Raw genomic sequence first — 16,707 nt, 5'->3', positions numbered from 1 at the left:
CATTTTCCATCTCCTTAACTTTTAACAACTCCTAAGGAGAATTGAAAGGGGCTTTTTCAAGACACCTTAAGGCAGTTGAGATGAGCACCTTTTAAAGTCTTCAGGAGATAGGGTTGTGGGCAATGTCTCCATTATGGCCTGTGCTGGACAGTCCAGTGGGAAACACACAGTGTCTTATTTTAAATGTTCTAGAATTAAAATTCTTTGGGTTTTAGAAAGGTAATACAGTACATATACATTACCTCATATCAGTATCAAATGAAAATCACAATATTCTGCAATAACAAATACTAAATTCTATAAAAGTAAGAGCATTTCAGCCGAAACCGGTTTGGCTCAGTGGAAAGAGCGTCGGCCTGCGGACTGAAGGGTCCGGGTTCGATTCCGGTCAGGGGCATATACCTTGGTTGCGGGCACATCTCCAGCGGGAGGTGTGCAGGAGGCAGCTGATCAATGTTTCTCTCTCATCGATGTTTCTAGCTCTCTATCCCTCTCCCTTCCTCTCTGTGGAATATCAATAAAATATATTTAAAAAAAAAAAAAAGTAAGAGCATTTCAGAGTTAAGGTCATGTTTTAAAATTTTTATAACTTATTTTTGGATTTCTGAATCATGGGTAAGGAAGAATGGACCTATTACATGTATATACATTTATAAATAATGTTTATAAACAAATATTTATATAACGGGTGTGGGGTGCACACTGAAAGGTTTTATGTTAGTGTGGGGTTTAAAAAGTTAGCATGTAGGCCATAGCCAGTTTGGCTCAGTGGATAGAGTGTTGGCCTGCAGACTGAAGGGTCCTGAGTTCGGTTCTGGTCAAGGACACATACCTCAGTTGCAGGCTCAATCGCTGACCCTGGGCGGGGCACATGTGGGAGGCAACCAATTGATGTGTCTCTCACATGGATGATACTCTTCTCTGTCTCTCCCTCTCCCTTCTACTCTCAAAAAAAAAAAAAAATCAATGGAAAAAATACCCTCGGGTGATGATTAACAACAAAAAAAAGCACATAAGACAAGGTTAATGAATACTTTTGTGTTTTATTTCATAACATGGTCAACTAATGTTGAAATGACTTGATCTACACTAACTGCAAGACTTAATGTGATATTTTTATGCTTTACAGTTGGACTCAAATCTAAAAGTAACTGGTATCTTCATCTCCTTTTATTCTTGCCATGAACAGATCACAATTACTCAATTTGGGTAAAATCATCTGCCATTCAGGTACTAACTGGAACAACACAAGTAACCTCCTGCCGTCATAAAATGCTTCAGCCAGTAAGTGGTAGGGCTATTGAGGAATTTCTCCTAATTGAGCCTCCCTGAATAGCTCATTTTCCTCAAACATTTAGACCAAGTGTGCTAAGAGCATCCTTCACTGAAGGTGAGTGCCACCAAGGTAGCACGGTCCTGACTGCCACCACTAGCAACACCATTTGGCCGGGCATCGGCGCTCTGTAGGGTTCGTTCTTCACAAACCTCTCCAAAGTGCTTTTATTTACTATGCCCACGACTTTTAAGCCTTGGATTAATACTTACTTGCCCTGTAAGAAGTAACTCATGAATGCCACGTTATTTTTGCCATCTCTCTCTGCACCCTCTGCTAGCTTGTTCACCATACTAGCATTTCCAGAGGCAGTGGCCAACAGCAACAGACCCCCATAATCCTGTGCGTGGTGCAGGCACTCCTGGGCGAGGCCAAACTGACATTTACTGATGGCAAGCTCAGCAAGTTGTTTCCACTTCTGTTCCGACTGTAAGAAAGTTTCTATGTTAAAATATCTTTGGAAATAAACATTTGAATTTCCAACGTCAACATTATTCTATTAACCTGAACAATTCTGTGCTGACAATGGGAGATCACAGGGTGGGGCAAAAGTAGCTTTATAGGAATTCATATGGAAAATACAGTAAAAAGTAATATAAGAATAAACTTTCATGTACTCAACTGTAAACCTTTTGCCTCACTATATTGAGCTGTGCTTGTTAAACTGGTTCTATCAATCAAAATGAAATGACAAAATGTATAATGAGGAAATGGAAATTATTCACATATACAAAATTAATTAAAACAAATCAATTTTAATGATACATGAATAATTAACCCATTATATTTTTATTTTGTAACTGCACAGTGAAAATAAACCACCGAATAGATGTTTTAAGGTAATTAGATTACAATTTTTATGAGTAATTTAATACCAATTTTTTAAAGATTACAAAATTGTTTATGTCCTTAAATATTTAATAAATATTTGTCATTTGTAGCTTCTCAAAAAACAACAAAATACACATTTGGGTGATATTAATGCAGCTATTTTGTACATCTGAAAATTTACCAGTAAATGCTAGAGTTAAACCACAACAGGAAGCCCTCAATTTGCAAAGATTCATAAAATGTCACTAAACTATCAAAATATCAGAACCCTTCTTTAAAACCAACATCTTTCTCACTAGTTTGGGATACTGGCAAATTACTGCTACACCTGCACTCTTAAAGTTCTCAGACTAGTTTACCTACTATCTTACATCTTTCCTTCTTTTCCAAAACAGATCTGGAAGATATGAAAACACTTTAATTTTTTTAAACAAATTAGAATGCTAAGAATATCGCCAATATAATTCATGTAACTTATGCAAAGATTAACGTAATACATTTTAAAGCAAGACCAAAGAGACAATTACCTCAGCAAAATGAGTCTAATTTGCAATTTATACTAAACACATAGAAATACTGACCTATCAGTTATTAGAACATACCTCTGCTTCCACTGCTAACTGGTACGCAATTTTTAGTTCTCCAAGCTGAAGAGCAAGTTCAAAGCGATGCTCAGGATCTGTGGATACTGTAAGAGCTTGCTGCTTGAAGCCCTAAACAGATTTAAAAACGTGTGTGTAATCTGTATGTAAACACACATGCATTCAGTAAATCATCCACTTTTCAGACTAAAATAGATATCCCTGCTGACACAGAAAGCCCACTTGAATCACAAGTAACAGGTAACAAAATACTCCAATGAGAAGACAGGAAAAAAAATTAAGAAATCATTAAATTAACTGGTAAGAAACACAGCAGAGAAAATTCAGTCACACAATGCCTACTGTTCTCTCAGCAGTGGAAGCTGACCAATGCTAGATAAACTTGAGTAAAACAACTAGTAAAATCAGAAATGCAAAAGTAAATAGAAGTGTCAAAAAGAAAAGGATTTCAGGAAGTTGAATGAACAAGAGTCATTTTTTAAAAAGGCAGACAGTGGGGTAGACCTAGGTGTTTATAATCTCACTAAACTGGGTCTTAAAGATCATCTAGACCAGTCCCTCAAAAAAGTAAAAGGCAAACCTTCCTACTAGTATTTTCTAACACCTGCAGGTCACTTAGCAAACATTTGCTGTCAGCTTCTGACATGGATTGTCATTACCTATGCTTTTGGTGTCGGTCCCATGTCCAGTGTATTCATCAGCAAGTATCCCTTCCCCTGCTCCACTCCTCAGTCATCAGAAATGGTTGTTTAAATCAACTACTGTAATTTCTAAATTAGTTTCTCTCCCAAGACAAACAGTACTGGTGAGGTCTGTCCTATGGGCAAGTTCTTCAGCTCTAGAGAAGTGGTGTATTAGCAAAAAGCTCCGACTTCATCCGATTGAGGGAGAATGCTCAGTTACAGGGTGGTCAGCACGGAGAAAACTGGAGAGCTTTTTATAAAATCTAAGAGTGGAGGATGGAAGATCTATGGAACTAGTCAGGTAAAGGCAAGGACAAAGCAGGTGAAATCAGGTGGATTAAATACCCTCTGTTTTCCTCCAAATGCCCACTGAAATGACATTAAGGGGTTCTTTTTTAAAGGCATAAGCTCCCAACAACAAACGGAAAGGCAGAGGAGACATTAGTTGCAAAATGTTGGAAGCTGGAAAGCTGGTGGAGGGGTATAAAGATTCAGGTGAAACACTAGAGGAAATCCTAAATCAGGAGTGAACATAGCATAGAAGACCACCCAATTTACACCCCCAAATCCCCAAAGGTGTCTCGTGAAGGGTAGTGCTAAACAAACTGCCTGAAAGGTCATATAAGAAGCAGTTAGATACCCCAGGTCCCCATTCCTCTCCCTCACACCCCTTGACATACACACAAAACACGAGGTTTGTTTTTTGAAAGGATCTCGTCTGAGAAATACCCTGCACACCTGGAGGAAAGAGTCTTGAGTATCAAAAGGGAACAGATTATAAAAATGGATGTGGAGACTAAATGAAATACTGAACACTGAGACACTAAACTATTTTCTACTTAACCCCCAGCACGGTGGTGATTGGGGAGCTTTTCTGTAAACTCTAACCAGCTCAAGGGGTATAACTTAAAAATATTTAAATCACTAAAATGTCAATGAGGGCTACATGTCAGAGTGGCTGGTACAATACTAAGTGCTCATTAAATGAAGAGTCATTAAATTCATTAGATGAAGATACTGACATTGAGGTTCCCCAATCAAATGGCCCAGCCACATCACATGTGAGTTCATACCCAATAAGCCCACCCACAAACTCAGACCTTTTGATCTGCTTCTTAAACTTCTACTCTGAAATTAGTGCCCAAGGATCACCAGACACCTGAGGAAAATCCCTAACGAGATCAAAATGAACCAACAGTGGTAACTTACCATGTAGGGCACCTACCAGGTAGGGACAAAAGAAAACTTCAAAACTACAGCAAAAGAGAAACTACCATATCCTCCAAGAAGAGAAACTTTACCCATAAACAAGATTTTAAAAGTCCATGAATAACCAAATGAGAAAACCAGTTCAGGAAATCCAACATTTGAATAACAATTCCACAGAGAGAAAACTATAAAACGAAGGAAATCATCGGAGGAAAGATTTTTAAAACTCAAAAATGAAGGATGATTCCTCATCTAGAGTGGGAAGTCGTAAGAAATGTCTTAAAACTCCAGTTAAAAAAGTTCATCTAATATCCAGCATAATGAATAATAATTGACCCCTTTTAAGGCTCACCATCATGATATCCAGAACAATAGGGACAAGATCCAAAAAAGCTTCCAGGGAGAAAACAGATCAGGTATCAAGAATCAGAAATATAAGTGGCTTTAGACTTTAATAATAGCTAGAAGTTAGAAAGCAATAGAACAATGTCTTTGATTCTGAGAGAAACCTTGAATTCTATATTCAGTTAAGTGGTCAACTATGGTATAAGGTAGAACAATGGCACTTTCAGGCAGTCAAGGTCACAAAAAATTTACTTCCCAATAGACCCTTTCTCAGGAAACTACTGAAGGACATGCTCCAGCAAAATGAGGACATAAACCAGGTAAGAAATTAGGGGATACAGGAAACAATAGATCCAACTCAAGAGAGAGGCAAAGGGGAGCCCCAACATGATGGTGAAGGGGGATATCCAGGATGAGAGCAGAAAAACCAGTTCAGACTGAAGATGACTAAATATACTGAAAGGAGGTGTTAGGGAAATCTGGAGAATCAGCAGAGTAGGGAGAAACACCATAAGTACATTAAAAAAAAAAAAAGCAAAGTTTAAAAAAGAGAATTATTAACTTCAGGGAAAACAAACTCAGGAAGGGAAATCTACAATATACCACATGGCTCAGCTGTGAACAGTGTTTACATAGCCATAATAATGTAAACATCGATACTGATCTATTCAAACTCATGATATAATTATATTGGAAGGATAAGGAATAGGAAAGTGACATGTATGTGGGAGAAGCAGAGGGGGTGAAAGAAAGATAAATCCTCATCTAGAGTGGGAAGTCATAAGAAATGTCTAAAGCTGAGAAACAGCAATATAAGCATGTTATTTAGAACATGGAAATAAATACCAAGTCAGCTAAAGGAATTGATTACTTCCAGAAAGTAGAAATGAGAGAGGGAAGGGAGGGCTGTTTTTTCATAAGCCTTGTAAAACTTTATGCCCATATAATTTTGGTTAAAAAAAAAAAACCACATTAAAAAAAAAGATGAATCACTCTTTTTAAATTTCATGTTATGTGTATTTTACCATAAAAAAATAATGCCAGTTAGGAAAGAAAGCTATAGTAATGAAAATAGTAACAGGATGGAAAAGAAGTCTACAGAAAGGAAAGATTGATAATCACCCCCAACATTTAAATGGGGTACCAAGGATATAGGGGAAGGAGAAGGAAGAGTGTAACAAATGACTTACATTTACAGGAAAACTCCATTGCCGTAAGGAAATCAGTGGCAATTAAGAAAGTTCTTCTGACATTCTTTTTAAATGCTGGTTTTAAAAAACATACAAAACTAAAATAAGCAAATAAAACCTCTTACCTGCTTTTCCAAAAAATGTGCAACTCTGGTCCTTTGTTCCTTTGGAATGGTGGGAAGGACCTTATCAGCCATGCTGAAGTCTCTTCGCATGACAGCCGTCTGGTATTCCAGCACTGAGACCAGGAGGGAGTAGCTGACGATGTTCAGTTCTTTATCCCCCAGATAAAGCCTGTTGTCTTTAGGAATATAGCCCAGGAGATACATCGTTCTGTATTAGAAACAGAAACTAATTTAGCCCAAATCAGTACACACAAATACACACCCCACATTTTGCCTCTAGCTCAAAATCTTTCCATTTGATTGATGTAATTTTGGTTAGCAATTGCCAACCTACTAAAACTATAACACTGAAAAGTCAGGCCTATCATTCCTATAAGCCAGCAATAGGTTTTGTTTAAAAAGTATATTTTTAAATTTAGGATGCTTAAGGCAAAAGCAAAACAATACTCAGCTACCTGTCCAAGTGGGCAATGGTGACTATTTCTCCTCCAACATAGTAATTTAATCTGTTCACAGAACTTGTGTAAATGAAGCAGTCGCCTACCCACAGCCCTGTTTTCACAATTTCCTGAATCTCACCAAGAACCTACAAAAAAGAAAAGAAAGTCTGTTATTACCTTACTCAGCATTAGAATTCCTGTAACAAGAAACTCAATATAATTAAGATAAGGCAGAGTAAGGGATGCAAAACAAAATCCTATTTCAAGACAGAAAATCTAGTCTGGCTGGCGTGGCTCAGTGGTTGAGGATCAACCTATGAACCAGGAAGTCACAGTTCGATTCCGGTCAGGGCACATGCCCAGGTTGTGGGCTTGATCCCCAGTACGGGACATGCAGGAGGCAGCTGATCAATGACTTTCTGTCATTATTGATGTTTCTATCTCTATCTCTCTCTCCCTCTCCCTCTCTAAGAAATCAATAACACACAACAAAACGTATTTTTTTAAAAAAAGAAAATCTATCTTTGGAATTTCTATCTTCTTTCTCCATTTAAGAACAGAATCCTGGATGAGTATTTGTAATGTAAAATCTCATTGTTGTGTCAAAGCTGTGATTAAAAAAGTGTTTATCTAAACTCCTTACACACATGAAACCAGCGAAGTATTTCATAAAATCTTCCAGGGCATCTCCACAATGGATGATTTATCTTTACCATTTGAGAGCTCATTTAAATCACTGTGACCAAATTGTCTTAAAACCAAAACACCTAAATTTCTTTACTGAAAGATAATAGAAGTTAGTCTAAGGATTTCCTAAAATCAAAGCACAAATTTCTTTTAAATATAAATACTTTTAGACTCTGATCTCTAAGCCAATATTTTAATTTTCACATTTTACTGTAACTCCTTAAATGCTTAGTTCCCCCAAACCTAATTTACACTATAATGTTAAAATGAGTGAAGTTCTGAGGAGCATCCAAGATGGCGGCGTAGGTAAACACCTAAACTGCTGCTTCGCACAACAATTTCAAAATTACAACTAAAAGACAAAACGTCTATCACCCAGAACCACGGGAAAGCTGGCCGAGAGGAAGTTCTACAACTAGAAGGAAAGAGAAAAGAGCATTGAGAGGTGCACAAGCGCTGAAAAGCTGAGGTACGGAGGCCTGCGATCCGGGCTGGCGGCAGGCGTTGCTTTTTTCAACCCGAAAGGAGACAAGCCCCCGATTACTCTGAAATCCAGTTTCTGGGGAGACATGGGGGACCCAAACTCCTACGGGGAGAAGCTGGACTGTCTGCCATCGGGTCGGAAAGTGAGGGTGGCTTGCTTGCAGGGCTGCGCGCAGGAATAATTGTTTACTGTGCTGGGGCGCGGGGTGCGGGGATGCGGTCGGAGATGCTGAGCCCACTAACTGGCAGCCATCGCTGTTTGCCACGCCCTAGCCTAGTAACGCCCTGAGACCCCGCCCTGCACAACCTACAAACCCACCCAAGCTCCAAGCAGTGGCTTTAGCATATGAATGGCCTGCCCTATCGCAGCTTAACCTAGCAAACTTGCAGACTGGGTCAGGCAGCTCCAAAACCTCCAAACCCCAAGCAAAGAGGAGAAAACTGTAGTTCTCGCTGCAGCTCCTGCTGGGTGGCCTCAGACAGTAGCTGACCTGCACCCCATTGGAGATCCAGAAGCCAGTGTACCTAGTCGTCAGTGTGAGACACCAGATTTCAACTCCTCACACCCATAAGTGACACATTCAAAAGGCAGACTCAGTGAGCACCAAAGCCCCACTGAAACAAGTCCTGCACCATAAGCGTGTCTCCAGCACAGCAGTTCTTCCATTATAGACACAGCGGGTCCTCACAGCCAATTGGCCTGGAGGTCAACTCCTCCCAGTGTACCAATAGCAATCAAGGCTTAACTACACCAAGACTTTGCACTCAGCCCACAAAGGGGTGTACCAAGAGCGTCCACCTCAGGTGATTGGGGAGGCTGAGCTACTGGCCCCTATAGGTCACCTACCACACAAAGCCACTCCATCAACACAGGGAAGCAGCCAAAATGTGGAGACAAAGTGTCACGAAAGAAAGAAATGGAGGAAAGCAAACTACTGGACGACATAGAGTTCAGAACCACATTTATAAGGTTACTCAAGAATCTTCTGAAAACCTCTGAGGAACTTAGTGAGACCTTTAAGGATCTTAATGAGAATGCCAAAAAAATGGAAAAGGACCAGTCAGAAATTAAGCATACACTGTCTAAAATAAAGAATATACAGAAACTCAACTGTAGATCAACGTACCCCAAGAATCAAACCAAAGATCTGAAATATGAGGAAACAAAAAACACCCAACCAGAAAAACAAAAAGAAAAAATAATCCAAAAATATGAAGATAGTGTAAGGAGCCTCTGGGACAACTTTAAGCATACCAACATCCAAATTTTTGGGGTGCCAGAGGAGACAGAGAGCAAAATATTGAAAACCTATTAGAAGAAATAATGACAGAAAACTTTCCCTACCTGGTGAAAGAAATAGACTTACAAGTTCAGGAAGTGCACAGAACCCCATACAAAAGGAATCCAAAGAGGACCACACCAAGACACATCATAATTAAAATGCTAAGGGCAAAAGACAAAGAGAGAATCTTGAAAGCAGCAAAAGAAAAACAGTTAGTTACCTACAAGGGAGTATCCATACGACTGTCAGCTGATTTCTCGGCAGAAACTATGCAGGCCAGAAGGGAGTGGCAAGAAATATTCAAAGTGATGAATAGCAAGAACCTACAACCAAGATTACTCTACCCAGCAAAGCTATCATTCAGAATTGAAGGTCAGATAAAGAGCTTCACAGACAAGAAAAAGCTAAAGGAGTTCATCACCACCAAACCAGGATTACATGAAATGCTGAAGGGTAGTCTTTAAGAAGAGGAAGAAGAATAAAAAGGTAAAGATAAAAATTATGAACAACAAAATGACTTCAAATACATATCTACCAACAAGTGAATCTAAAAATCAAATGAATAAAAAATCTGAAGAACAGAATGGACTGGTGAATATAATAGAATCAGGGACATAGAAAGGGAGTGGACTGACAATTCTCAGAGGGAAGGGGGTGTGAGGGGTGCGGGAAGAGATTGGACAAAAATCTTACACCTATGGATGAAGACAGTTGGCGGGGGTTAAGGGCATGGGGTGGGGTGGGGAATCAGGTGGAGGGGAGCTATGGGGGGGAAATAAAGAGGAACACCTGTAATAATCTGAACAATAAAGATTTATTAAAAAAAAATGAGTGAAGTTCTAAGAATATAAATCACTTAGAAGCAAAGCTAAAGTTGTGCTGATGCAATTACCTCAAAGGCATCTTCAATGCCATCTTCAGTAACTCCCTCATGTGTTTCCTGTGCAGCCAAGACTTTTTCCGACAGATACTTAAGGATAAAAAATGACTCCTCAGTGGCAATACAGACCAGCTCTCCAGAGTCAGACCAGAAAATCTGCAACATGACAAAAACACAGACAAATGATTTTGGATTTCTGAGTAGATATGATAAACTGCATACACTTTCTTTCTTACAAGATTTATCTTATAGTAAGTATATACTTAGCAATTTAATACAGTGTGTATATACATACATTTGAGGTGGGCAGGGCAGTGCTGTTCATTTAGCCTAGAAATGGACAACGTAGGGAGACAGGTAGGAGAGCTGTCCGTGTTCACTAGATGTGCTGTAATTTAGAGAAGTCCATTCCCTACTGTTCTAGAATAGTGTTTCTCACCCCCCCACCCCATTATCAATTTCAATTCCCCCCTGAACGTTTTTAGACACTTTTTTCATAATCACCTTCCCTATGAAGTTTCAATACCACAAATACTACTACTGTCTGTACGTTTATTAATATATAATACATACACATATGGTATATAGGTTACAATACATATATATATAAATATGCGTACTTACACTTTATAGATAAAAAGTTAAGCTTTTTCACCCCTCACAAACTGATTTTTGCCCCTTTGCCCACTGAGAGTGCAAGCTCTAGAAGACAGAAATATGACCTAGGTAGGTGGACTTGCTGCCAAGGAAAATTTCCTGACAATGAAAGCTATCAAAGAAGCAGGCAGTTCTAAAGTAGAAAACTTTGTCACTGGAGACGGTTACCTAAAGTTTAAGCAGCCACTATCAGGGAAAGGGTGAAAAGACATTCTGAAATGAGTGGGACTCACCACTTTCCAAGTGAAGGACTCCCTGACCTTTTGTCTTCAAAGCATGCTTTTCTCACTCAGGCAGAAGCCATTTAAAGCATGGAAAGTGCTTGGCATTTATATAACTTTATATTTTTCAAAATATCCAACATCTATTGCCTTATTTTAATACCACAACTCCGAGTTGCTAAGCAATCCTGGGGTAAAGGGTGCTATGTCCAGCACAATGGGACAGGGACTGCAGCGTACAGGGACCCAGAGACACAAATTCCCAAAACAATGGAGGGAACTCACATGTTTGGGCTGAATTTCAATTCTGCGTATGAGTTCTGTATTGTCCCAGTCATAGAAAGCTAAGCCATTTACAGATCTGACCCCCAATAAGAAGCCTCCATAGATACCTAAAAAGAACAAAAAGGTTTTTACTTAGATGGTAATCGAGCCATTACAAAGCTTCTAAAAATGTATCATATATAAATAACACTCACTTTCAGCTCCAAAATCTGGTTTAAATGATTTTTTTTCCTTAAAGTTCTTAAATATCTTTACAACACTGTTGCTCTCTCTTATTGCATATCTGGAGGGGAAAACGGAAGGCAAACATAGCATATTATATACTAAATCATAATTCCATCAAATGTTACCATTATCTTCAAATATACTTATGCATAAGTTTAAAATATTTAAAGATTCGCTAATATAATTTTTCCTTAAGAGTTCAGTGAATAGTTGGACAAATTACGAATGGGTTTCACACTATTACACAAATTACTAGGGCTTACAAATTACTTTAGAAACTGAAAAAGGCCTAAATGTCCATCATTAGGTGAATTATTGAACCAACTGTGGTATATTTGTACAATGGAATACTACTCTGCAAAAAAATAACCAATTACTGATTCATGCAACCATGGATGAATCTCAAAAACACTGTGCTGAGTAAAAGAAGCCAGACAAAAGAGTGTATATCATGTGACTCCATTTATACAAAACTCTGAAGAAGACAAATCTATATGGTAACAAAAAAGTAGATCAGTATTTGCCTGGGGTTTGGGAGTAGGGATGAGTACTGACTGCTAAGGGAAACATGGGGACTTTTTGAGGTGATAGAAATGTTCGGTATCTTGATTGTGCTGATGGTTAAAGTCTGCATACATCAGTTTAATTTCACTGAAATGTACACTTAAAATAAGTATTTTGTATAAACTATCCTTCAGTAAAAGTGACTTAAAAAATAAAAAAAAACTTTCATAAGTGATTCCACTTATAAGTGATTTTGCCATGTTTGGCAAAAACTTAAGAAAATTGCATATATTCAGGCCTCTTGAAAAGAGGGGCTGTGGCCGTTGCTGGATATCCAAGAATATTCATTAAGTGCTGTGCTCAAGAGAGAAAAGATGCTCAACAGTGTAGTGTCTTGGCTGGACAAAGCTGAAAAAGGCAAACTACCAAACCAGAGGCAGCGGTATGCTGAGAGAGGTAAGGCAATTCAGGAACTATAATTTTGCTTAAGATGATAACAAAGTACCTTTTAGTATATGGAATTGTTCATGAATGAGTGTATTTAGAAAATTTATGAAAAGATCAAAACAATTCCTTATCTCTCAGTGAATCTTTTTTGTTAAAAAAATTTTAAATGCATCTTATTACACAATACTGAGGCAACACAAAATATGAGGAAACAAAACTAAGAAAACTGAAGATGTAATTCCGTGTGTGGTCTAAAAATGACAAAGCCCTAACGTTTATCACATGCACCAAACTGGAATAAAAAAGGAACCAGTCGGAGACTTTCTAGTATAATAATTCAGAGTTAAGGGTTTTTTTTTTCCTGTTTTTAATAAGAACATTTTATGAACATTACGAAATAAGAGAATTTGTTTTATTAAGAATGGGAAATAACAGAAAACGAATTTTTAAAACGATTCAATGACGTTCTCGCCAAGATGACATCAGATTATAGCATCTCCCTCAGGCAGCTGATAAAGGGGCAGCAGCACCTTGGGATGCCAGGTCACAGGGTCACCCCAGGTCACTTGCCAAAGACCTGATTTGAGGGCCTACTGTGCTTTGCACCCATAAGCACCAGGCCTTGCCATGGGCTCCCATCAAGGAAATGGGTGCTGGGTTCCCAGTTGAGGGGATGATTAGGTCAGTTTGAGGGAGCCAGCTCAGTACTGACACAGCTGCCTCTGACTCTACCCTTCCAACAGGCAGCTCTGGTGAGAGCTGTTCTTTAACACGGAGAAGCAAAGCACACACTGGGCCTCAAGAACCTCTCTGACCCAACCACACACAGAACACCATTTGCAATCAGGGTAAGCGGGATATCACATAGCCTACTTACTCTGAAGAATCATGGGCCCATGCAAACTCCTGGGCAGACCCAAAGCTCTTGTTTCTCAAAGCCATTGCTGTGTAGATGATATACTCGCCATCACCACAAACCACAACAAACCTAGAAAGTATGGAAGCCAGGAAGGGAATTAGAGGGCCAATGACATGTAAAGAAATAATGATTCATATTTATGGTAAAATATTTCTAACAACAAATGTTATGTCGGTTGACTGTTACAACTGAACCTAGTATCTTTTAAAGTTATATACACTTCTTTGAAAACAGAGCTAGATATTAATATTCTACCCAACAAATCCCAAAACAAATTATGAAGATGGGTTACTGCTGTCGTGGCTTTCTCTTATAAACAGGAGGATGAGAATAGCTGGAGATGCACAGGGAGGATTCCAATATTAAACCAGTATTTGTTGAACACCAAGATGCCTAGTGCTTTGCTCATTACATTTACACCATAAGAAGGCACTATCTTGCCCTGCCATTGTGGCTCAGTGGTTGAGCATCGATCCATGAACCAAGAGGTCACTGGTTCATTTCCCAGTCAGGGCACATGCCTGGGTTGCGGGCTTGATCCCCGATGGGGGTGTGCAGGAGGCAGCCGATCAATATTTCTCTCATTGATGTTTCTGTTCCTCCATCCCTCTTCCTTCCTCTATAAGAATCAGTAAGAAAACATTAAAAAAAAAAAAAGGCACTATCTTGTGCAAGACTATCTTCATTTTAAAACTGATCATTCAGCTCCAGCCGGTTTTGCTCAGTGGATAGAGCATCGGCCTGCAGATTGAAGGGTCCCAGGTTCGATTCCAGGCCAGGGCACATGCTGGGTTGTGGTTCGATCCCCAGTAAGGGGCGTGCTGGAGGCAGCCGATTAATAATTCTCTCTCATCATTGATGTTTTTCTCTCTCTTTCCCTCTCCCTTCCTCTCTGAAATCAATAAAAATATATTTAAAACAAAAAAACCCTGATCTTTCAAATGAATAAAAATATCTCACTCCAGCCCTAGCTGGTTTGGCTCAGTAGATAGAGTATCGGCCTATGGACTGAAGGGTCTCGGGTTCGATTCCAGTCAAGGGCACATGCCTGGATTGCGGGCTCGATCCCCAGTGGCGGGGAGTGCAGGAGGCAGCTGATCAATGATTCTCTCTCATCACTGATGTTTCTCTTTCTCCCTCTCGGACACACTTGCCGGGCTAAAATAAATTTTAAAGCTCCACAGGCTTAAATTCATTGTGCTAGCAACTCTTCTCTCATAAGATGTTTGGTGATTTATAAATCTTACGGGAGGAATAGAACTGATGGGTCAAATTACAAAAAAAGAAAAAGTTATTGCCAATCCCAAAACTTTTCAAAAGACATATATATATATCAGAGCCAGCTTTTCTTCTTAAGAGCACTGAGTCAGCAAATATTGAGAGGGCACCTACTGAGCCTCAGGGTAAGACATGATCCTTGCTCTCAAAGGACCACAAGGACACAAACCCAACACATTTGAAATAAGAGTAACTGTTCAAAATTGTGTGGTGGGACGACGCCAGGAAGGCAAATAAGTGTTACCTTGCATGCCAACTCGATCTACTGGTATGGCTGCCTGCAGCTGTGCTGAGGATTGTGCAGCCAGGGCAAAAGCTCAGTGCGGGATGCCCACCACAGGGCAGGAGTGTACATTCTACTCAAATCCTGCTCAAAAGGAGATTTTGGTGATAGCTTACCGCCCATTAGGATTGTGCTGAATAGTCTGAGGGTATATTTCACAACTGCCCATATCCTTTACTGCCAGTGGCAATCTTTCCCCATCTTTAATTTCAGCATCTCCCATTGCTTTTAGGTTGGCCTGCTGGACTTCTGAATGCTTGGCCCAAATTATCTTTCCATTGGCATCCATGGACATGGCAGGTTCCTCCCGACCAAGCTGGAAGAATGACAAATGACTCTTAGCAGTGAAAAGGAAAAGCAAAACCACAACAAAATAAACATTTCCTTTTTTCCGCTTCAAATCTCCAGTGCTTACTCTTTTGTGCTTAATAAAAGCAGGAGCAGTTTAACAAAACTGGTGACTTGGAAAATGACTGTACTAAAACAATGATTGCTTCCCCGATGTTCACCTATTCAGAGACAGTATGATTAGTGATTACCTTAACAATGATACTCCCTTCGTCATAGCCCAAAGCGACATTATTGGACCCTCTCAGACTGGCCACACACCACACCCTCTCCATTCCATAATTCAATGTGCTCTCAAGGCGATACGTGCTTGAATGCCATATACGCACAGTTCCTAAAAAGAAGAACGTGAATACTCCCTTTTAATTTGAATATCCAACTATGAACTGTGTCAGGTGAACCAGAAAACACTTCCTGACATAGTAGCTTAACTTTTTATAAAGTGACATAAATAAATTAGTAATAGAAAATTAATAATCAACTAAGAAATGTCATTTTAATGTGAGTTAATATCCTGCTGGCTACAGTGCTTACTGTGTGCTTTATACATGTGATTTCTCCTCATCCTCTCACTATAATCCTGTGAGGTGCGTATGTCTATTCCCAATTCATAATCCGCCCAAGCCATATCCATGAAGTGGCAGAACCTGAATCTGACCCCAGGTTTTATGCACCAAAGCACAGGTTTTTTTCAGTTTTTCTCTAGGACTTCTAGATGTCCTCTTATTTAAGTAATAGAGTCAAAACACGTTAGGATGATGATGACATTCCTTTACTCTTATAGTTTAAGTATTCTACTCAAATAAAAATATTAAAATTTCTTGGAAAACTCCAATTACAATGCGGGGGTCTACCTGACCTACATATCCACTTAGTAATTATAAGCATACATTTCTAACTTACCATCTTCTGAACCTGTGATGATGATTGGCAACTCAGGATGAAAACTGGCACAAGACACATTTTGGGCATGTCCCTCCAGTGTCTGCACACATGTTTTATTCTGTAATCAAGACACAGAAAACATTTTTATTAGTGAAAAACAAGTAACTACCTCATCCTTAATTTTGCCAGTGCACAGACATATTATAAATTATAGTGGTTATGACAATCTAGTTTTCAGTATAGACATTCTTGAAATAGAATTATCTTGTGTATACATATTTCCTCTTATTTCACAGTACAGGCAAATGTAAATGTAAATATCACATTTAAAAATGAACAAATACACACACACACACACACACACACACACACACACACACACGATCTCTGGTTTGCATCTGAGTATTTTTCCCTAAATTCTTAAGTATCTTTAATGCTTTTATCCTGTATTTAAATACAAAAAATGGTTTTCTAGGTCTCATTTTATTCAACTGCTCGGGGAAATTGTTATGTGAGAAGCAAAAAAAAAAAAAATTAACAGAATCTTGAAGATAAAAACTATAG

General features: G+C 39.0%; 2 protein-coding genes across 2 annotated transcripts in view; one reads left to right on the top strand and one right to left on the bottom strand.

The window, feature by feature from the left end:
* MRPS22 (mitochondrial ribosomal protein S22) overlaps positions 1 to 15,309 on the top strand; it is a 34,062-nt gene extending 18,753 nt beyond the window's left edge. Inside the window, exon 8 of the mRNA XM_080675204.1 lies at positions 15,143 to 15,309. Within this exon, the coding sequence (XP_080531330.1) occupies positions 15,143 to 15,163 (21 nt within the window). The 3' untranslated portion in view covers positions 15,164 to 15,309. The remainder of the gene's footprint in view (positions 1 to 15,142) is intronic.
* The window catches only part of COPB2 (COPI coat complex subunit beta 2), a 38,804-nt gene that overhangs the window by 1,943 nt on the left and 20,154 nt on the right, over positions 1 to 16,707 (bottom strand). Inside the window, exons 7-17 of the mRNA XM_080675202.1 lie at positions 16,162 to 16,261; positions 15,450 to 15,592; positions 15,027 to 15,226; positions 13,308 to 13,418; positions 11,449 to 11,537; positions 11,255 to 11,361; positions 10,104 to 10,247; positions 6,774 to 6,904; positions 6,319 to 6,526; positions 2,767 to 2,877; positions 1,546 to 1,760 (exon numbers count right to left, since the gene is read on the bottom strand). Of these exons, the coding sequence (XP_080531328.1) occupies positions 1,546 to 1,760; positions 2,767 to 2,877; positions 6,319 to 6,526; positions 6,774 to 6,904; positions 10,104 to 10,247; positions 11,255 to 11,361; positions 11,449 to 11,537; positions 13,308 to 13,418; positions 15,027 to 15,226; positions 15,450 to 15,592; positions 16,162 to 16,261 (1,559 nt within the window). The remainder of the gene's footprint in view (positions 1 to 1,545; positions 1,761 to 2,766; positions 2,878 to 6,318; positions 6,527 to 6,773; positions 6,905 to 10,103; positions 10,248 to 11,254; positions 11,362 to 11,448; positions 11,538 to 13,307; positions 13,419 to 15,026; positions 15,227 to 15,449; positions 15,593 to 16,161; positions 16,262 to 16,707) is intronic.

Source organism: Plecotus auritus, assembly GCF_963455305.1.
Source record: "Plecotus auritus genome assembly, chromosome: 6".
Taxonomy (NCBI): domain Eukaryota; kingdom Metazoa; phylum Chordata; class Mammalia; order Chiroptera; family Vespertilionidae; genus Plecotus; species Plecotus auritus.
The sequence above is the reverse complement of the archived record's forward strand: the minus strand, read 5'-3'. Positions and strand labels throughout refer to the sequence as shown.